The following is a 23429-nucleotide window of genomic DNA, read 5'->3' on the forward strand; positions in this document are numbered from 1 at the left end:
AACTCATCTGGTCTTCTAAAGTAATTACTCTTCCCACATGGCATGAGAAATGTAGACTAGCGTAGAGAGAAAAGCTTTAGCAAAGAAGCATTGCAGTAAACACATGTCAATGCCAGGATGTTGCTGGGTTTGCATTTTCCCCAAAGGACATCCAGCAAGACACAAAAGTTTGGAGACTGAGCATGGTTGTATACATCTGCTATCTCAACTACTTAGGAAGTTCAGGCAGGCTTGCCTGGGTTCCATTACAAGTTTGAGACCAGTTTTGGCTGCATAGTGAGACCTTGTCTTAAAGACATTCTCCAAAATTCCCAGAGGAAGAAAACTGCGAAATGAAAAGATGCAAGAGTTTGACCAAAACTTGTAGAAATAGTTCTTTTCCTTGTTATCATTCGCATAATTTGTTAATTTGGCAAATACAGGTTGATCATCCCTAGTCCACAAACCTGAAATCTAAAATTATCTTAAATCAGAAACTCTGCCCACATAATGCCACAATAGACAACATTATACATTATATTGTGATGGCTTGCAGTCAAAATGCAGGTGTGCCAAAAATAGTAAATATGGCATAAGTTAGCATTATTGCATTCATGATTATAATTAACGTCCATTCTGTAGGTGTTTTATTTTTCATACCTGTATATGCAAATAGTACAAAAAATCTTTTAATTCCAAATTCAAATATGTTTTCCCCCAAACATTCGCAATAAGAGACACTCAACCATCTTGTTTCCATGCTTTGGCAGTCAGGATAATCAGACAGTCCCTATTCTACAGCAGCGTATGCTCTAGGAAGTCTGATGATTAATTTCTAAGAACATAACTGGTACTGTTATTCTTAAATGTTCATGCTCTTTAAATGTTCTTGATGAGGTCTGTGCTTTTGTTGATTGGTCAGTTGGTTAACTGGTTGCTCTTTGGTGTTCTGTGACTGCTAAGAATTATCAGGAATGTGGGAAAGGTGGTGGAAAATTGTAGGTGGAACGTCTTGTCCCGTCTTCTAGCTGCCTGACTTCTACACAGAGATCTGACTGATACATACCTCTAAGCTGTAGGACTAGCTATATATAATGGACGATGAATCTACCCTTTCCCAGATCGTTTTTGTTTATACCCACAGCCAATGGAACTGTTGTAGAACTGCTCCTGGTGTGTGTGTGTGTGTGTGTGTGTGTGTGTGTGTGTGTGTGTGTAATTTATACGATGCATGTGAAGGTCAGATGAAAACCTCAGACATTGGTCCTCACCTTCCACCTTGTCTGAAACAGGGTCTCATTGTTTTATATCAGGCTACTCACATACAAACTTCTAGGGATTTTCCTGCCTCTGCCTCCCACCTCAACATAGGAGCAGTGGGATTATTGGTCCTCCCACTTGCTCATCAATTGCCATGGCCACTGAGCCACCTCTCTAGCCCACGCTGCTATTCTTGAATTTTTGCATCATACTTAAATGAAAGGAGGAAAAGTACGTTAGTGTCTTTATTACTTTTCTGTTGTAATGGAACACTGTAACCAAGGTGATTTATAAAAGAAAGTGTTTAATTAGGCTTATGGTTTCAGAGGCAGCAAGAACATCTCCAAATTTACATCGTTACCTGCAAGTAGGAGGCAGAGAAAGAACAGGCTGAGGATGACACAGGTCTTGAGAAGCTTCAAAGCCTTCCCCAAGTCACACACCTCCTTCTGCAAGGCCACATCCTAATCCTTCTCAAACACTTCCACCATCTGGGAAACAAGTAGACTGTCTTGCCTGAGCTCTGTGTGTTCAGTCTGGGCTATGTATGCCTTGTGTCTTAGAAAGGAGTGCATAGTGATTTCTGTCGTGGAGAACCATGGATGGTTCCATTCATCTCAGAGCAACTGTTGCATCTGCCCAAGATCCCTGGTTCAGAGGAGCTCCATACAAATCCTCTCCTATACCATGGGATCTCTGTGCCTCAGAGAACTTATAGCTACCCACTTATGGTTTGATTTGAAATTTCTCCCCTAGTCTTCTGTTTTGAAAATCAGTGACTGCTCATAGCACAATTTTGATGGCTGTGGAGCCTAACTGGTAGAAGTGGGGTGAGCCTTTGAAGGTTATTCCTGCCCCTTATTCTGTTGTTCTTTATGAATATATGAAAAGGCCTCTCATATATTCCCACTGCCATCGAACTTCTTCACCATGTCATCCCCAGCTATGACGGACCAAAATCCCTCTGAAATGAGGAGTCCAAAGAAAGCTTTCTTCCCATATTTTATCAGATATTTTATTACAGTGACAAGAATCTGACTAATGCACACCTGTGTGATACAGTATGGCCTGTGATGACCGTGTTTTTGAAAGGGAATGAAGCTTCCTCCGGCTTGTTTACCAGTTAGATGATATAAGGCCGGTTTACCCTGGGTCATGATTAGAAGCATCTGCCAGCAAAATCCCAAATCAGATGGGACTCATATTTTACTCAGGCCTTAGACACCATGTCATTGATAGAGTAATATCTGATGATAATTCAGAGTCCTCTTCCTGTCCACACCAAAAGTCAAGAATGGATGGGAAAGAAAGACCCTGTAGTATTTTCATTAACAAATTCAAACTATTAGGAAAATTTCCCCATCACCCTTGATAAAGATAGTTATAAATTCTATTAGCAAAACAATAGTGAATTGATTTTTGATAATAGGGCAGTAAAAAAACCCATTTAGTTAAGTTGGAATGTTTATATACTAGGTTATTCCATCAAGGACTTAGCTGTTTGCATCGTAAAAAAGTACCCCCTTCCCCTTGTGTAACGTTCTTCACAGTGACTGAAAGTGAGTGGTAGCAACAAGAGTAATTAGATATCTCTCTCTCTCTCTCTCTCTCTCTCTCTCTCTCTCTCTAGCCCTGGATGTCCTGGAACTTGCTCTGTAGATCAGGCTGACTTCAAACTCCGAGATTTGCCTGCCTCTGTACCTCTGTCTCCTGAATTCTGGGGCTAAAGGCATGCGCCACCACTGCCCATCTGGTATTTACATACATACATACACATACACGCACACACACATATATATGTATAATGGGTGGCCAAGGAGATGCTGGAGAAAATAGCTGGAGAAAGCACCCTTCCTGCTGGGTGAGGAGTAGAGGCTAAATAGAAACAAACTGTAAGACCACTTCAGAGTCCCGTACTAGGGTGGAACATGGATATTGGCATTCCTAGTGGCCCATGTGGTAAGGAGACAGATGTGTCTAAGATGTGGCTGCAGGGAGGAGAAAACAGAAATTGACAGCATTGAATGCAGATTTCTCAGCTGCTGTGGTGAGCAGATGACGTCTGGAAATAAAACTACCATTCGTCATATGCAGAAACTTCCCATGGAGTTCTGGGACTCGCTGTCTCCAGAGAAGGATCAGATATGTCAGTTTATATAATAGTGAGGTTAATAGACTTTATAGAGCATTTGAATGTTTTCCCACATTGACTTGAACATGTTATACCAGAACAGACACATTTGTGCCTTTCTGTGATGGCAACACTTATTGAAAACAACAAATTTATGAAGTGTGTCATCAGTTTCCTTGGCAGGAATTTACCTAGTACTCCCATCAGCATAAAGGGTCTCTGTAGGAATGAGTATGCTATGGTGAACTCCATTGAAGGTTTGCTGTCAGTCAAGCTGAAAAATCAGGCTTGAGTCAAGCATCAGTGTGGAATTGAGCTGTAAACGTGATGAGTGCAAAGGCCATAGAAGTAGGTCAAGACGGAAGAATAAATCCACAAACAGATGGCAGACAAAACAAGTAGATCGTTTCAACGGTAGAGACTGAATCTCAGTGAAGCTTCTGGAATACTCAAGAATCCTCTGCCAGCTGAGTCTCTGATACATCTCCTGGGTCATCAGAGGATAGGGTAGCAGGGCCATAGGCATCCTTTTAAGGTCCATCTGAGAGTGTCTCAATTCTGCCTCTATCTGGTGTGCCCAGTAAGTTCATAGACCAGATTTTCCTATGTGATTTGAAAAATAGGTTGTTACTGTATGGTGGTTGTGAGCTACCATACATTGGTGCTGAGTGCTGTGGACTGACTCTCTTGGAGATCGAAGACCGAGGGAGAAAAGGGGTGAAGGCTTAGGATTATCCAGGATTCGGCGAATGACAGACACAACTCTAATGAGATTTGAATCTGCTGCAATTTTACTAAAATTCAAGCATCACTTTTAAGAGATTACAGAAGGAAGTTGGCAGACATAAAAGCTTCCATAGAAAAATGATTACAGACAATTGATTATTCTCAGCAAGTCTTATGGTCAAGGCCAGGTGGGCAGAGCTTTTCTTTGAAATTCGTCTCACACCACTAACCAACTGCGCTTTCTCATGGCCCTAAATCATATCTGCCCTCAAGGTAACCAAGGTAACCCAAACACCATTCTTCAGGATTCCACCCCCAGGGTTTGCTCCAATATCGAATGGCTGGCTTCATGTTATCAAGAATAGGCTGCCTTTCTTTCCTATCTAAAATGCACCAGGGGTTTCTCATTCTGGCTGGCCTCTCCATAAATGGTAACGCATGCCACTCCATACGTTTTCCTTCATAATTTACCCATCTTCTACTATCATGAGCTCTTTCTGTTCTAGGGTATCCATAAATTCCCCCAGAGAGCAAGTCGGAGTCTTAATCATAACATTAATGGCCTGAATCAAGGGAGGGAACTGACGCATCAGTTCTCCGTTGGGAATGTTTCCTGGTTCCTTGAACAGATTAAGTTTTTGTCAAGAGAAAAGTAGAACAGAAGAAAAAGATAGCAGAGCCAATACATGAAACCATTGCCAGGAACAAAGTGAACGAGGTCGTTGAGGCTAATCAGGCACCACAACTCGAGCAGACTGCCAAGGAGCCGCCAGGGGTCAAGTTCCAGGAAGCACGAGCCCCTCATTTTGAGACAGCCACCACCTGAGAGGCATTTTGTCACACAGGCGAGACAGCCGTGGATGTGGCAGCTAAGAACAGAACCTGGGTCCTCTGGGAAAGCAGTATGCAACACTCTTAACCACATAGCCATCTTGCAGTCCTTTTCTGATTTGATAGTTTTAATATGACCATGTGTTCCTATAGTCCTGGTTTACTTTGATAAATCTGTAGGATAGCATCCATTTTACTTTTAGAAATACTTTTTTTAAAACTTTTTTTTATTTACTTTCATATACACCCTCTGCCCTGTAACCCCCAAAATAAAGTAAAATAAAATTTAAGAGAAAATAAGAAGAAAAAGAAAGATCTCATCATGGAAGCTGTAGTCAGTCAGTCATAATTTAATCATTTATCCATATATCTACTTGCAAGTGTTTATTGCAAAGAGTACTTGGTCTGGTTTGAAACCTCTAGTTTCTGCTACACTATTGATACTGGGCCCTCACCCTGAACTCCTCTTGGATATCCTGTTTTTGTCCTGTGTCATAGAGATACAGCAGCTTTAGGTCTGCAGGATTGGTCCCTTGGCGTGCTTCAGCAGATCCCAGATGGAATGGATGTTAGGGTGGGTCAACTCAACCCTAGTTTTGAGCCTGGGTAATTGCAAGTTTGGTCAGCCCACCAACTCTCCCCTGTCTTCACCATCAAGGTGAACTCTGACATTGCCCCAGCTAGTTCACCCCTTGCAACATAAGCTGCTTTTATGCCCTCGGGGTCAGCTCTCCCACACCTACACCAGCAAGGCCAGCTCTACTGTCTTGCCCAGGTAAGGTGCAGGGACCACTACTCTCCCAAATGTTATAGCTCTCACCCATCATGGTTAGTAAAGGGGAACATCTCACCCCTGCCCACAGCACAATATGACAGACAAGGGGCAGGGCTGGAGCTCCCAAGCTCACCATCACCTACATATACCTCACCCCATCCCCCATCCCATCCCACCATCAATAGGAACAACTCTACTGTGCTGCCCAGGCAAGGCTCAGAACCCATTCTCCCAAGTTCTGCACCTGGTGAGGGGTGATATAGATGTGAATAATTGGTGTGGATCTTGGCTTATTGATACAAATTTCAGGTTGATTTTATTACGTGTATATTTCTTCTCTTAATTAAGGTATCATGTTTGTGCAGTTCATTTAGAAATGTAATGTATAATTAAGAAATATAGGTTAATAGATAGTCATCTATAATAGTTAAGCTTGTAGTCATGTTAGTTAGATTTTCTAGATGTACAGAGATACATTTCAGTTAGATAGATATTCTTCGAATCTTTCACTAGACCTTCAAAATATGGCATTCAAAATGTTTAAGAACTTAAGATTTTTCATGACAATGAGACATATCTGCTCCTGGCAGCACCAAGTTACTTCAAGAGGATGATGGGCATCAAAGAGCCTCCTTATGGAGTTGGTTAGCCATTTGGGCAAGAAACTATCCTTGCCTGGACTACTTAACTGGATATGCAGGATCCACAGAGAAATGACTGCTTAACTTGCCTAAAGGTGAGATGATCCTTTGGGGTTCCAGCTTCATGAAAGAGTCGGTAAGACATTCTGCAGGACACAGAAGAAAGGGACTGAAATTTCCTTCTTCATGGAAAAGTCTGTTGGACACTACGGACCTGTGTACTGAAGATGGATGCCCCAAAGATACAGAAGAACTTTGGGTAACTGTCCAGGCGGTGAGATGTCTCTGTCATTTTTAGAGTTTTGGAAGTTGCTTACAATGTAGTTTATGTTTACTTAGGTCTGGAGTCTTTGATGGAGTTGAAAAATTTATAGTTATAGTTTTTCTTAGTTATGATTAAAGATAAACTAGATATAAATATTGTAGCTGTAATTCTTGCTTGATACCTGTCTTGCTATATTTAATTTTACTATGTTAAAGTTAAAACCTTCCTTTTTTATTTAAACAGAAAAGGGAAAGGTGATGTCTCTGGATGCTGTAATTACTACTAATGAATAAAAACCTGCTTTGAGCCTATGACAGGGAAGAACGGAACTAGGCTGGGAAAGCTAGGCTGTATGCTGGGAGAAAAAAGGGTGGAATCAGAGAGAAGCCATGGAGCTACCAGAGTCAGACATACCAAAACTTTGCCAGTAAGCCACTGCCACGTGGTGATATACAGATGAATAGAAATGGGTTAAATTAATATGAGAGTTAGCCAATAAGAAGCTAGAGCTAATGGGTCAAACAGTGATGTAATAAATACAGTTTCTGTGTGATTATTTCAGGGCTAAGCAGCCGGAATCAACAAGTGGCTCTCTCCTCCCTCCAACAAAGGTTTCTGTCCCACTCAGTCCTGCCTGGTCAGGCAGCCGTTCAGTCACAGAGAAATACACAGTGTTCTATATTACATAAACTGATTGATCTTAGGCTTCTTATTAACTCTATAACTTATATTAGCCCATAATTCTTGTCTGTGTTAGCCACGTGACTTGGTACCTTTTTTGGCAAGAAAGTCACACCTTGCTTGTTCTGTGTCTGGCTTCCTCTGCATCTGGGTCATCAATACCGACTGAAACTTCCCTCTTCCCAGTATTCTCATTGCCCCACCTCCACTTCCTGCCTGGTCACCTCACGTATACTTCATGTCTGGCTACTGGCCAATCAGCGTTTATTTAAAATACAAGTGACAGGGTACAGACCGTGGTCCCGCAGCAGGGTCAACTCCCCCACATACCTAGCCTGAATATTAGTTGCCAGGACTCTGGAATGCTGTTGCCTTTGCCACCTTCCTTTGTATGGCACCCTTCCAGCTCCAGCATTATTCTCAGGGTAGCATACAGACATAAGGAAACACAGTCCTTAAGTCTTCTTATTATCTTAGGTATTTTTGTCTCTGTGGACATCCATTCCTCCCTGCTACCTCCCTTGCTCCCTTCCTTTACTTAGGATCTTCATATTGCCCAAACTATACTTGAACTCATTATGCAATCAAAGGATGATCCTGAACTCCTGATATCTCTGCCTCCCGAGTGCCAGGATTGTAGGTCTGTGGTCACTTGTGTTTTATTTCAAATGAATGAAAAAGGGGCAAGCCTAGCTACTCAACAGACTGAAGCAGAAAGATCACATAGGTACAAGGCTTGCTTGGACTGTGGAATGAATTTAAGGACAAGTTGAGCCATTTACTGAGACCCTGTCTTAAAATAAAATGGGGGGCTGTGGTATTGCACACACTAGCATGTTGTACAAAGCCCTGGGTTCAGTTCCTGGTTACATCCCGCCCAAAAGCTAGATAAGGTGCTACATGCCTGGTCTGTGCACCTAGAAGACTGAAGTGGAAGGATGGTAAGTGTGAGGCTAACATAGTAGCAATAAAAATTCCTGGAAAGAAAAACTGTTTATAGAGGCTGCTTGGCTGATTAAAATGTAGTAATAATGAAGATGTTGGAATGTTTTACTTGGACTAGCTTTAGCCCTGTGAATTCCTTGTCCACCTCTGTGTTGGAGCATCGTATGACTAATAGATTAAAGCCTTTTGTAATTTGTTAACTTAGTAGACCTATTTGCCTCCACCATCCCACAACTAAGAATGTCATCAGATAACATCTCAGGCCTATAGGACAGATCTCCTCATCTTTCTGTAACCGCCTCTCTGATATCCACACCAAATATATTTTAAACTTGCCTTGTATGACTTTCTTTGTTTGGTAAAACTGTAAAAACTTCTTGAAACTTCTTCCATATTGGAACGTGGAATTTGGGGTCACCTAAACCCATGTTCCCAGGCTGCAGTCACTCAAATATGGCCCCTGAATAAACTATCTCTTATTCCCTTTAAGATGAGAATTGTGGGTTTTGTATCCACAGTTCGGTACTCTATGAGACCCTGCTTCAGAAAAAATAGTATAGATCAAGATACATATGTACATGGCATAGCCGCATATACAGTCACGCCACACATCTACATATACAATCCACAGCACATGACAGAGACATAGCACACAGGCATATATGCACCACTGGCACATGTACATTGACATAAATCTGCACAGACAGCATCCATAGCATATATATCTATTTATAAATGTACGACTATATTCCAACATAACACAAACATATCACACTATCTACATTCTACATCTCTTGGATATCATTAAAGTCACAGATTTGAATATGGTCCCAACAGAACTCAACGTTGTTACATCTAGGTCCTTTTTTATTGTGTCTATCTGTGACCTGATTTGTATGAACTGGGGCTGTTAAAATCAGTTGGTGATTTCATAGTTTTGACTCTGTAAGCTTGGAGTTGGAGAGGGCCAAGAAAAATAGAGAAGGGGAATTGTTGGGGGAAGGGATGTTAAATTGCTACATCAACTGTAGTGTAAGAAAGATAAACTCCCCCTCTCCCCTCTCTTCCCTCTCCATAGAACACAGCAAGGTTATCATCCACAAGGCAGGACACAGGCATAATAGTCCTATAGTCCTTTGGCCTACCAAATACTGTGCCCTGCCCAGCTCGAAAGTCAATTTTAGATTAAGAATTGCTCTTTTTCTTAAATCAGAGATTTGTTTTCTTTCTTTTGGGGGGAAGGGGTGTTTCTTTTAAAGAACTGTTGTTGGTATATACATGTGTGTCTGTGTCAGATCTATATGTACGTGTCATTAATACTTCATGTTCCATACAGAACATGTTACACATACAGCCTAACATACATCGCTTGTGGTAGTTGGCAAAGGTGTTGGAAAACATATAGTCCTAAAGTGGTCGACTAGAGAAGATCCCAATCAGAATTCTTGTCTCATTTTTATGACATCTTCCTCTAGATGCCCTGAGACCATTATAGGACCCACAAGCCAATTCCACATTTCCTGAATTGTCCCACTCCCAGGAAGATGCAGAACCTCTGCAGGAGGGCCTGAACCAAGCTAGGGCTCTACCTCAAGAATATGCATACTGTCAGACTTGGGACCCCAAGTCCAGGGTTGCCTTTTACCCCTACCTGTTCAGGAAGGAGCGTACTTTATAGACAGTGTGTGCAACCCTGCATGCTAAGAAGGCAGCCTTGTCTCACAGGCCTTCAGTGACTCATCTCAAGTCCACTACGCCTACAGACTCTTACTTAGCTCTCCCCAACAAGTCCTTACCAACACCATTTACCGAGTCCCTGGATATGTGTGTGATTCTCCTACAGCTCCTCTGTGATCAGCAGTGCCCAACCACAAGACAGCCAGCATGTGAATGAGGAGAGAGCTTTCTCGGAACCAGAAGTCCAGCTCTCTTCTAAGCGTCAACACCGACAGACATCAGCCATGGAAACCTCTCGCTCCCCTTCACCCCAGTTTGCCCCACAGAAGTTGACAGACAAGCCTCCCCTCCTTATCCATGAAGACAACTCAGCAAGGTATTGTTCTATGACAGTATGCTACAGCTTCAAACACTGGGGTAAAATCTGGTCATGAAAAATCGTGTAGAGAATGAGCCATAGCTCAAATGACCAGTTGTAGTTTAGTGACATCATGATCCTCTCTCTCTGTCTGTATTGAATGCATTTCTGTTTGCCTTACTACCTGGCACATTGAGACTAAGCATATTTTGCCAGTGATCAAAATCAGTTTTAACCTAAGTATAAGATATTTAGGTAAAGTTGAGTAATGTCCAGCATTTTCATACTCTTTAAATTTTCCCCTCTCCCTCCTTTCTTCTTGTTGTTTTGTGAGACATGATCTTGATATGTAACTTGATCAAGAATTTACTGTGTAGCCTAGACTGTCTATGTACCCTAAACTGTCTTTGAACTCCTCACCCTTTGGCCTCTCGCTCACCTCTAAAGTGCTAAGATAGCCAAAGACTCTTATCAACTGATTAGTTCTTCAACCTACCCCCCTTTAAACTTCTGAATGACCCAGATAAAAAGCCCAGTGCCACAGGTTACCTCTTTTCAAGTTATGGTTCAGTAAGGTCTCATAGACCCCAGCCATTATAGGTTATTACTGTTGCTCTTGGTCACCTTCCAGAACTTTATCCTATTGCTGAAGAAGTTACATGCTTGAATCATAAAACATGCAAACAAGCTGGTAGTGACCTAAAAGTTTCATTCCCACTGGCTAGCTTTCATAGTGCCAGAAAGTGTTACTGATGGTAGGGGAGTGAACTAATAAACAGTCTTACCCAGCTGTGAACTCTGGGAATTATAATAATGAATGTTGTGGAAGTAACTATTTTCTGATTGGATCTAAGACCTGCTCCACAAATTGGAACTTATGCCTGCTACTGTTAACAGTGCCGAGAACCCATAGCTGGGTAGGTCAAAGACTCTAGGAGAGAACCAACTACTCTCATTCTGTTAAGAGGGTATTGCATTAAATCTTCCCTTTTAAGTACTTGTCTTTATACTCATAGGTTGGTACATTTTAGCATTCATCAGAGAAGCTTCTTTTGCAATAGAAGACAATTAACATAGAGATCCATAACTCTTGCAGAGAATATGAAACCTCCAAGTTTTCATACCCTTGTAGCATAAATTCTAATTGGTCTTTATAGTAAAAACTTGGAGTCACCAATGGGGGGGGGTGTGTGTGTGAAAGCTGAAGGGTCAGAGAAGCAGAGTGGCCAGACACTAGAGAGTTCTTGTCCTACCAATGTTCAGGCTGAAGGGGAGATCCTGTCTCTACAAATCCTTACAATGAATGTTTCTTTGCCACACTTCAGAATGCAACTGAGCTCCTGTGTCCTCCCGCCTTCTATTCTTTTCTCCACCCAGGCATATCCTACCTCCCTAGTGCTGGGATTAAGGCATGTGACTACCAAGTACTGGGATTAAAGGTGTGAACCACCACCACCCAGCTCTGTTTCTCTTTGAGACTGGATCAATTTTGTGTAGCCAAGGGTAGCCTTGTACTCAGAGATCATCTGCCTCTGTCTCCCAAGTGTTGAGATTAAAGGTGTGTACCACCACTGCCTGGCCTCCTCCATGGCTAACTAGTGGTTTAGGTCTGCACTCTTGATCTTCAGGCAAGCTTTAATTGTTAGGTCACAAACAAAATATCACCACAATACCCTAAATGGGACATGCTATCACACCTTCTCCCCGAGTTCAGAGATCATTGTGGAAGCGTGGCCGGGAAGCTTGTAAGAGGCAGAGATAATGAATGACTACAGTGAAACTGTTTTCCAGACAGGACGGGGCAGCTGCACATATCAGCTCACAGTGGCTGTGACTGCATGTGCAAGATTAAGCCAGACAAATCCCAGCATAGATGGAGGAGAGCTTCACAAAGTCCTACCCCCTGTTGAGAAGCTTTTGGCAAACACATACTAACAACACTAAGTAGACTTGGAAGTTTTATTAAAAAACAAAAAGCAACATGAAATTGGGAAGGAATAGTGGGGGGACTTGATGAAAGAATAAGCATGTATGAAATCCTCAAATAATAAAAAGCCATTTTAGAAAGGACATCATTGATGTTGTTATTACATCTCTGTCCTAGTGAGGGTTCTACTGCTGTGATAAGAACCATGACCAAAGACAACTTGGGGAGGAAAGGATTTCTTTCACCTCACAATATCTAGGTCACCATTAGAAAAGTCAGAGCAGGAACTGAGGCAGAGACCATGGAGGAACACTGCTTACTGGCTTGCTGCTCATTGCTTGCTCAGCCTGCTTTTTTATACAACCCAGGACCACCAGCCTCAGTGGGCTGGACCCTCCCACATAAAATATTAATCAAGAAAATACCTGCACAGACTTGCCTATAGGCCACTCTGATGGAGGCATTGTCCAATTGGGGTTCTGTCTTCCCAGAGGACTTTCTGTGTATGCCTCAGCTGTGCTTTATGTCTTAAATTAAGCATCTTTCAATTGGCAATATTGTTAGTAATCTACAGAGAAGCTATCCTTTTCTGGTAGTTTCTTCTTCAATGGAATCCCACAGCCCGAGTTGCTTAGAAACAACAGACGTGGCTTGCTTATGTTTCTGGAGAATGGAAGAGCAAGGTCAAAGTGTGGCAAATTCAGAAACATGTTTATAGATAGCACTTTCTTGCTGTGTCTTCACATGGTAAAGGAGGCAGGAAGCTCTCCAACATTCATTTGTAAAGACACTAATACCATTTAGAAGAGTCCATTTCCAACACACCACTTCTCTAAGGCTCTGTCTCCCAAGACCACACCTCGGGTATTAAATTTCAACCTGGGAAGCCAGATGTCATGGAAAAAGCCTTTAATTTCAGCATTGAGGAGGCAGACGTGAATCTCTATGAGTTTGAGACCGGCATGGTCTTACATAGTGAGACCTGTCTTAAAATAAATCCTAGGAGTTTGGGTGCACATACATGTTCTTATCATAGCAGTAGGAAAAACAATAAGGTGACCTTTGTGATAGAGAAACTGTATACCATTTTCATACAGGCAGTTTCCGGTGCCTATAAGCATATCAACTCATTAGAATTATACTGAACCACTGTAGGCTTCATAGTGAAACAGAGAGATTTAACAAATGGTTTTGATGTTTTTTTTTATTGTTTTTTATTTTATTTTTTTCGAGACAGGGCTTCTCTGTAGCTTTGGAGCCTGTCCTGGAACTCGTTCTGTAGACCAGGCTGGTCTCGAACTCACAGAGATCCGCCTGCCTCTGCCTCCCAAGTGCTGGGATTAAAGGTGTGCGCCACCACCACCCAGCACTGCATTTTTTTATTGCCCTCATAATAAAAACACAAAATCAAGGAGTGTGCTTGATTTTGCTCATGTGATTGAGCATTTGTCTTAAATCCCTGTGTTCAATGCCCAATTTCATAAGAAAACAAAAATGAATATTAAACAGATTTTGTGTCATTCAGAACCTCTCCCTCCGATGCCTATAGATGTGTGGCAGAGTTTGAGTTGAACTGCTAGACATTTAGAGGCCATATGAGGGGTTAAACGGGGACCATTTCCAACCTCTGCTTTGTCTTTCTGTTTGACTAGTTAACAGTGGGTCTTTGTGTTAGGATACCTGTGAATAGCGGGTGGAAACCTGTACATGTCAAGAAGACAGCCCTTGTCTTTACAGAATCGAGCGGGTGATGGACAATAACACCACAGTGAAAATGGTGCCCATAAAAATCGTGCACTCAGAAAGCCAGCCCGAAAAGGAGAGCCGCCAGAGTCTTGCGTGCCCAGCCGAGCTGCCCCCACTGCCCAGTGGGCTGGAGAGGGACCAGATCAAGACATTGAGGACATCAGAGCAGTGTTACTCCTGCTTCTGTGTGTACACACGACAGGAGGTAGAAGCCCCTCATAGAGCCCGCCCTCCAGAGCCCCAGCCACCCAGCACTCCAGCGCCTCCTGTCAGAGATAGCTGTTCCTCCCCTCCCTCACTTAACTACGGGAAGGCCAAGGAAAAGACCGTGGATGACTTGAAGTCTGAAGAATTAGCCAGGGAGATTGTGGGAAAAGATAAGTCCTTGGCTGACATCCTGGACCCTAGCGTGAAGATCAAGACCACCATGGATCTGATGGAAGGGATTTTCCCCAAAGATGAATCCCTCCTGGAGGAAGCTCAGCAGCGGAGGAAGCTGCTTCCCAAAGTCCCCTCACCCAGAGTCACAGAGGACCAGTAAGTAGATGGCATACACCTGCTTGTTTATCAGTCCCTATCTCCTAGGCTTAGAAGTAAAAGAAGGAATTTGGGGCATATTGATATTCATTATTGCTTCTCGGGGGAGGTGATGGTTTTCCTTGGGGTCCCTAGTACTTAGTGCTTTTTGGTAAGTCTTTAAATGTTCATACCTGGATTTGATTGCTTGGGGCTTAGCAGAGGCGAGATGATGCCCACTGGAGAATGGAACACTCCTGACATCTAGTGGAAGCATAGCAGAAACGACTAAAGACCTTACAGTGTATGAGACAGCTCCCAGATACCATCAGTGCTGACCCTGAGAAACCCTTTGTTGGCATGAGGCCATCAGTCTGCTTCCTCAGTTGTGTGGTGTCCGTCATCTAATCTCCATATTCAATATAAAGATCGTATGCCTGTCCATCTATTTGTTTGACAAGTAGGGTCTTTCTATGAACTTCGGGCTCCCTTGAACTTGATTCTTCTACCTCAGCTTCCTCAATGCTAGGGTTATAGGAATATGCCACCTCATGTCCCTGTCTCCCTCCTACCCACTTCTTGATAATGTTGAACTAGAAACGCAGGTCTTCATACATATTAGGCAAGCTGTCATCACTGAGCTATAAGCCTTATTTATTTTGTCTTGTTTTGAGACAAGTTGCCTAGACTGGCTTTAAACTTCAAATCCTCCCGCCTTAGATTCCTGAGAGCTAGCATCTTTACGTGTATTTAATCTGTGTCTCTTTGGTCTTCCTGCCTCTCACCTACTTTTAAGTCCCATTCCAGAGCCTGCCTCTAATCTAAGGATGTTTTATTGATAACATTTTCTTTCTTTAGAGATGTTTGTTTTTCTATCTGTTTAAATTTCGGTTACCTAGGGGCCAAGGATGCATCTCAGAGGTAAAGTATTTACCTAGCTCATGAAAGGACTTGGATTTAATCCAAATCACTGCTGGGATGGGAAAAGCAATTTTTTTGCCTCTTCACCCAGGAAACAGGACACAGGCATGCCAGGGGTCGTGTCCTTGGCCACCAATTCTACCTATTACAGCACATCAGCCCCCAAGGCAGAACTTCTTATCAAGATGAAGGACCTACAGGAGCCTGAGGAGTATTCAGGGGGTGACTTGGACCACGACCTGTCAGTTAAGAAGGTAAGAAGTACAAATCTGACCTCAACTCAGTAGCTTTAATTGAAAACTACCAAGGAGGCTGAGGCTAGAGAATCATTTAAAGCTGGGAGTTCTGGACCATTCTGGAAGGAATAAGGAGACCTTCCTCTATGCAATCAAAATTCCCTACCTGCTGAGCATAGAGATATATGCATGTTATTCCAACACTAAGAAGATTGAGGCAGGCCGGTGACGAGTTTGAATGAGTCTGCGCTGCACGGTAAGTTCAGCCTGATCTTCACAGTGAGATCCTTCCTCAAAAAAATTAAAATAAAAACAAACAACCCTTTCCTCAGAATTGTATGTTCTAGCCTTTCTACAAAGCCCTTGAAGATCCATCTGTAGGCAGACTGGAGAAAGGAGCCCTCTGTAAGGGCCTTTGTGTTCTTATGGAATTATGTACGGCTACTACAAAAAAAAAAAAAAGACATGTCTAACATAGGCTTGGTGAACCTGACCCTCTACCTGTTTTTAGAAATAGGTTTTATTGAAATATAGCCACATTCATTTGCTTATATATTGACTGTCACTAATCATGGAACCTACAAGTAGTAAAATATATACACACTAGTCCCTCATGGGAAAAGTTTGCCAACCCTTGCTATACTGTATCAGGTATTAGACAGTTGGATAGAGTGAATAGCTAGAAAGAGACAAATGCCTGTGATTGTAGAAACACAGAGTAATGTCAGGCAGGCTCTTACCCTAGAACTGTGTCCTGTGTGATGGAAAGGTAGAGGAGGTACGGATACCCTTGGTGGGAGCTTGGTGGTCTTGGGGAGAAGCAGCAAAAGGCAGGGCTTCAGCTTCATGAACCAAGAAAGAAGGTTGGAAGTTAACTCAGGGCCATTGTATGCAGTACCCACGGCATTCATGGCAAGGATACTGTTAGCTATTGCTCCTGACCCAGTGATTTGAAAGATAGCACAGATTGATCTTAATTATGTAAGAAATGTTAGGGAAGGGAGTATTATGACCTATTTATATAATAAAAATCCTTTCAGTGTAGAAAATGGTAACCTTCTGGGTTCTGGGAACCAAATATGATCTCTTAGAGACTTTGAATTAGAGCAATATACACTTTATTCTAGTCATGTGTCCATATTTTTAAAAACATCAGCATTTACAGTTTTTCTTCATGAAACAGAATTCATAGAATTTGAAGCATTTTGATTTAGGCTATGCTGTACATACATTTTTATTTTATGCCCTGGCAATGCTGAAGTATGCACAGGTAGCCCATATATGGCGGTTCTGTTGAACTTGTCCATATTGGGTTTCATGATCTAAGTTGATGAGGACGACTGACTGGGTCTCTTCCTCCTTCTTTCTAATTAGGCTTTGTTATTTCTTAGCACAGTGCATTTAGAAGTGCATATTTTGGCCAAGGACATAGCTTATTGCCAGAATGCTTGCTTACCTAGCATGTGTTAGGTCCTAGATTCATTCTCTGGCTCCCTACCTTACAAAGTATGCCAAAATACCTTTAAAATCCAGGTGCGGTGATATGTACCTATAATCCTTGATTCAGGAGGAAGAAGGAAGGGGATTATCATAACCAGCTGGGATCCATAACCAGCTGGATACCAGCCAGAGCTATACAGCAAGTTCCTTTCTCAGAAATGCCACCCCCGAAAAACAATTTACAAAATAATTTTACCACCTTTGTCTATATAGTGCTCTATCTATTTGTTCTGAAGAGCACCAGGTACTGGAATACCGTGTCAAGAGGCCACTGCTTTGGGTCAGGGTGAATCACAGAGCGTGATGAGTTTTGTTACATTTTATTTATTTATTTTTGTGCACAGAATCATGTTTTGTAAATATCCGTGTTTTCTAATAGTCTTACTCAGCCTAGGGATTACATCCCACATGTTGAGAACCACTGCTTTAAATTACTTGTGTCAGTGCTTAGATCATGCCCAGTGTCTCAGTCCTCTACCTTCTATATAGTTCTACCACCTCCCAATAATTTATTTTTTCAAATTCTGAAACCATAGATGGATAAAACCATTAATTGGGTCAGAGCTCTAAGATCTAATTGCCTCTGGAATCATGGTATTCAGTATCTGTTAAATTTTTCTGAGAAGATAAGAACAAACCACCTATTTACCATAGATCAAGGGTATCAAGGTAATATTTTGGTTAGGGTTCTCTTCAGTATTGTCTTATTGAAAGAATTCTGTTAAGAGACAGACAGATGAAGCAAAAGGCTCCATAGCAAAACTAGGCAAAGCAAACATTGTGAAGATGAATTGGGTGGGCTTCCCAAAGCACCGAGTAGCCCATAGTTCTTCATTGTGAAATTTGAAAGGATTTTAATGACTATTTATGAGGCAGGTGGCATATTCATGGAATAAAGCAACTCTTTTCGTTTCTGAAATCATGGTGCACCAGATTTCCTTTTTAAAGGGATAGTGTTTACCTGATCCTTTTAAAAAAGCTCCAAAAGGAAGGGTGTCGACCCTACTGCAAATGCTGATTTCAGATCGTTTGTGGATATAGACTCTTCGTTAGTTCACATGTGTAGGAGGATGCCCTGGCTCCTTCGTTTCTGACAAAGAGGAACAGCCTACCTGCAGCTTCAAAGAGACATAGTGGTTAAGACACATAACTTCAGTGGTCCTCAGGTGCCTCATTTCTAACTCCTTTCATAATGGGCATCAAAAAGATGGGTTTCATCCATATATAGCTTGGTGAATCAATGAGTTTACTGGATTTACTGCAAGGAGCATGAATGACCCCAGAACAATCACATCACTGGGAAAGTCTCACCCTGGCTTAAGTAACAATTTCCCTAAAGCTACATAGGTGGAGTCCTAGTCTACACACCATTCTGCCCCTCTCAAAGACACATGCATTGGGGGAGGTCTTACATGCTCATAGGAAATGTGCGAGAGAAAGTGGCTGGAATCTCAGGAAAGGGTCTAATGACCTTCCCTATTCTCTCTTCTGAGGAAGAGTTAACAAGCTGATCTTATTGGTGGTCTTTTTTGTTTTTGAGTAATGACAAGCCTGGGAGAAAGCTATATAGGTAGAGGCACTTTTATACAAGCATAAAAATCTGAATTTACTCCCCAGATCTCACAAGGTGTCAGAAGAGAACCAAGTCCTCAGTTTTCCTCTGACTTCTCCATGTGTGCCATGGCTCGCTTGTACAAGTCCTCAGTTTTCCTCTGACTTCTCCATGTGTGCCATGGCTCGTTTGTACTTGCATGCGTGAATGCACATGTGCGCATATATGCACACATACTAAATAAATAATTTTTAATAAAAACATGTGATAGCTGTTTTGCTCAAAGACAGGGATCAATAGTGCTGGATATAGACTCAAACTGTCTCTGTATGTAAATCTTTAATTTATATGCTTAAAATGACAGCAGCCAAGGTATCGAATAGAGATCAGAATAGCATCTACTGTGAGTCAAACTGAGGTAGCTCTAGCATTCCAGGACATTCACCAAATGAGAATTTATTTTATTTAGCTTTTGTTTTTATGTTTGGAAATAGTATCTCATTATATAACCTGGGCCAGCCTGGAGTTCATCATCCTTGAGCCTTTGTCTCCCTGATGCTGAAATTAAAGACATAAAGCACCAGGCCTGGGTTCCTCTTTCATTTTTGGATTCATTCGTGTATTTTTTGTGGTGCTGAGGTTGGAACCCAAAAACCACATGAATGCTATGCAAGTACTTTATCACTGACTTATATATACACCAGCCCTGTTTTGTCTCTAATACATTTTATATATACATTTAATTTAATTTCTTTTAACATTTGTGTGTAAGCGTGCAAGTACATGTACATGTGTGCATGCAACAGCACATACATGGTGGTCAGAGTCCAACTGGTGGGAGCTGGTTCTCCTTTCACCAAGTGGGTTGTAGGATTAGAACTCAGGTCATCAGACCTTTATTTGCTGAGCTACCTCTTTGGCTCACACAAACAAGGAAGCTCATATTTAACCAGAAGGCCTTTTCCTCTCCCTGGTTTTATAAATCCCCCGTTATTTGATGGCTCAAAGACTAACATCCCCAATCTAGCTGAATTCTTCCCAGACTGTGCATGACTTGGCTATACTAACCTAGAACCCCAGCTTGGGATGATTCTAACTAATGTCCCAATGCTTCCCTGCGCCCTACAGCAAGAGCTCATCGACAGCATCGGCCGCAAGCTGCGGGTACTGCGGGAAGCCCGAGAGAGCCTGCTGGAAGACATCCAAGCCAACAATGCCCTGGGAGAAGAGGTGGAAGCCATTGTGAAAGACGTCTGCAAACCCAATGAGTTTGACAAGTTCCGGATGTTTATTGGGGACCTAGACAAAGTGGTGAACCTCCTGCTGTCACTGTCAGGCCGCTTGGCCCGTGTGGAAAATGCACTCAATAATCTGGACGACAGTCCTTCTCCTGGAGATCGGGTACTGGCAAACGTGTCTATGTGGGAAATGGGAAGTGGTGAGGATGCTTTAGAGTGACCATCCTTGGGGTGCTAGGAACAGCTCTTAGAAGCCTCATAAGGTCTGTGCATGGCATAAAGCATCACATGTATCCTCAGTTTTCTTGTACTCAGAAGAACATAAATCCCTCACTTCCATAGGTTATGTTTCAGCCAAACATCTTTCTCTGTTCTTTGCATATTATGGAACTTCAAAATCAATCTCTTTGTTAATTAAATAGGTACTGGACTTTCGCAGGGAGGAGGGGCATTACAGGCTTATGCCGTCACACGTATCCTCGGTTTTCTTGTACTCAGAAGAAGATAAATTTCTCACTTCCATAGGTTATGTTTCAGCCCAACATCTTTCTCTGTTCTTTGCATATTATGGAACTTCAAAATCAATCTTTTTATTAATGAAACACGTCTGGCTCTTTCCCACTGCTGTCTCAGTAGCTTTCAGGAATCCGTGTGATTTTCACAACTTGAGCAATATTTGTAGAACACGTTAATCATGTCCACTTGTTTTCCATTTGGAGTATGTTGGCTTGACCTGCCCTCTTTCAGGGAAGGTATCTCATCTCTTTGTCTCAGGCCTGACAAGGCAAGATGTACTCTAAAGTTTCTATGGTCATGGGAATCCCAAAGAGAGTTTCCGGTTCAGGCCACATTGTGTAAGAGATAACAGCCCCTCTTTCCTGAGCTCCTGCCATGTGAAGACAATGAGTGCGTTCATCTCTTCCTTTCTTCACTTCCTTCATCTTAGACTTGGTAGGGTTTCTATTGGACGTGGATATTCTATAAACTAAAATCAATGATGGTAAGTTTTGTGTGTCAGACATTGTTTGAAGCAAGACACTGTAAGGAGTGAAGGGCTGCTCCACACATACTTCCCAGCAGCTTTTGCTCTGGGTCTTGCTTTACTGGCCTTTTTTTTTTGTCTTTGTACCGCCTTCTGTTGAAGAATTTCATCCTGCCCTAGAATCAATCAATCAATCAATCAATCAATCAATCTCTCTGTGTCTCTGTCTCTGTCTCTGTCTCTCTCTCTCTCTCTGTTCCCCTGTCTTTCTCCCTCTCTTCTCTCTCTGTCTCTGTGTGTGTGTTCCCGTCTTTCTCCCTCTCTTCTCCTCTCTCTCTCTCTCTCTCTCTCTCTCTCTCTCTCTCTCTGTGTGTGTTCCCCTGTCTTTCTCCCTCTGTTCTTCTTCTTCTTCTTCTTCTTCTTCTTCTTCTTCTTCTTCTTCTTCTTCTTCTCTCTCTCTCTCTCTCTCTCTGTGTGTTTCCCCTGTCTTTCTCCCTCTCCTCTCTTCTCCCTCTCCTCCCTTCCCCTCCCTTCCCCTTCCCCTCTCTTCATAGTGTTGACTCTGCAAGCTTGGAGTTGGAGAGGGCCAAGAAAAATAGAGAAGGGGAATTGTTGGGGGAAGGGACGTTAAATTGCTACATCAATTGTAGTGTAAGAAAGATAAACTCCCCCTCTCCTCTTCCCCTCCTCTCCCCTTGCTTCCCCTCTTCTTCTCTCCCCTCCTCTCCTCTCCCTCTTCATGCTATAGCCCAATCCTATAATCTTTCTATTTTGAGGCCAGGTGTCAGTAATTTGTCTGGGCTGGATTGGAATTTACTTCACAGCTAAGACATACCTTCACTTAGGAGCTTTCTGCCCCAGTCTTCTGAGTAGATGAGATTACAGGCCTGTGCCACTGGGCTCAACTTAATTATAGTATTTCCCTTTTTCAATTTTGGGACAAACAGGATTCCCAAGTCCTTTGTCTCTTTGAAGCATGTCAGAACTCTGTAACTGCTGGTCCTTGATTTTAAGGCAAATGGAAGAGAAGGCACAGACAAAGAGGAAATCCAGAGGGGCCTAAGAGTGACTTCAGGAAGGGTGAGGAAAGGAGGAGTTGTAGAGAAGCTGGCCATAGTTAAAAGCACATGTAGACTACATTCTGGTCATTTCTATGGGGATCCCATGTGACTTCAAGGATTCCATCAGACCGGTTTCCAAAAGCTGCAGGGCTTTTAAAGAACTGGCAAGAGTCTTTGCTTTAGCCCTGCCTCAACAGGACTTTCTGTCTCCCTCCCCTCAACAGCAGTCACTGTTGGAGAAACAGAGGATCCTAACCCAGCAGCATGAGGATGCCAAGGAGCTTAAAGAGAACCTGGACCGTTGTGAGCGCATTGTGTTTGATATCCTGGCCAACTACCTCAGTGAGGAGAACCTGGCTGACTATGAACACTTCGTGAAGATGAAGTCAGCCCTCATCATTGAGAAACGAGAGCTGGAAGATAAAATCCACCTGGGTGAAGAGCAGCTCAAGTGCTTGTTTGACAGCCTACAGCCTGAGAGAAGCAAGTAAGAGACCTGTCCCTGCAGAAGTTGGACACTGAGCCTTGGAAATTAATGCCTGGGAATACAAGAGTGAATCCAAGCCTATTTGCCCATCTCTGGAGAGACACACTCTGGAGCCACAAGACTAGTAAAAAAGCAATAATGTCCTATTAGTATGTGATGATTGATTTATGTTTTTCATTTCTATTGGTTTGTTGAGCAGAGTTTCATATTACATGTGACTTCACAGAATGCCAGCCTTTACTGGTCAGCAGGGACCCCTAGAATGTCCAATGGCTGGGCCCACAATACATGCAAGCACTCCTTTGCAGCACTGACACCATTGTTCCTCCCTTGTGTAGATGCCAAATACATCCCTATGGTACATGAGAGGAAAGACCCTTGTGATTTAGCCAGGCCTCGGCTGCTGTGTGTTCTGTTTTTCATTTAATAATGTGAGCATTCATTGGTTTATCATCGTGACGTTCTCTGATCCAGTAAAAATCAGTGATGATGATAATTTATTGATATGTGGGAAACATGAACAGTTTTCTAGTGATTAAAAACCAACTATGAAATGAACAACCTACATATTGGACACATTCATTCCAAGAATAAAATTATCATATAGCTTTGTATGCATGCTTTGAAATACCCAAACAAGCAGAAGCTAAGTGTCCTTCTTGTCACATCTTAAATAATTTCTAACCAAGTGACATTATTTGGTTAAAAGTGTGTCTACCTGTAATGTTATTGCTTGTTATTTATTTTCAGAGACCAATGGAATATTTTGAAGTTTTCTCCCCCAAAACACTACTTTGTGTATGCAATCCTTAATGATAACTGGTGGTTTGTCTCTTTTTACATTTCTGTCTGTTACCATGAGCCACATACCATGTACCTTAAGACTTAAGATTCCATCTTCTTATTTGTCAGAGGTCCTATGGAGTGATTAGTACTTACATTTGAAATCAAGTTTCAAGATTCCTTGTCCTTAACAGTTGAAATGGAAAGATGG

General features: G+C 42.3%; 1 protein-coding gene across 2 annotated transcripts in view; it reads left to right on the forward strand.

Moving 5' to 3' along the window:
* The window catches only part of LOC121443084 (protein Shroom2-like), a 116677-nt gene extending 93939 nt beyond the window's left edge, over positions 1–22738 (forward strand). Inside the window, exons 6-10 of one of the 2 annotated variants that reach the window (XM_041644768.1) lie at positions 10078–10287; positions 13934–14479; positions 15471–15633; positions 19796–20068; positions 22173–22738. In XM_041644768.1, the coding sequence (XP_041500702.1) occupies positions 10078–10287; positions 13934–14479; positions 15471–15633; positions 19796–20068; positions 22173–22439 (1459 nt within the window). In that variant the 3' untranslated portion in view covers positions 22440–22738. The remainder of the gene's footprint in view (positions 1–10077; positions 10288–13933; positions 14480–15470; positions 15634–19795; positions 20069–22172) is intronic. The other variant, XM_041644769.1, reaches the window with a different exon arrangement.
* Positions 22739–23429: the final 691 nt, after the last annotated feature.

Source organism: Microtus oregoni, unplaced genomic scaffold (genome assembly GCF_018167655.1).
Source record: "Microtus oregoni isolate MIOR12 unplaced genomic scaffold, Mior012 000099F_ref0000060, whole genome shotgun sequence".
Lineage (NCBI taxonomy): Eukaryota > Metazoa > Chordata > Mammalia > Rodentia > Cricetidae > Microtus > Microtus oregoni.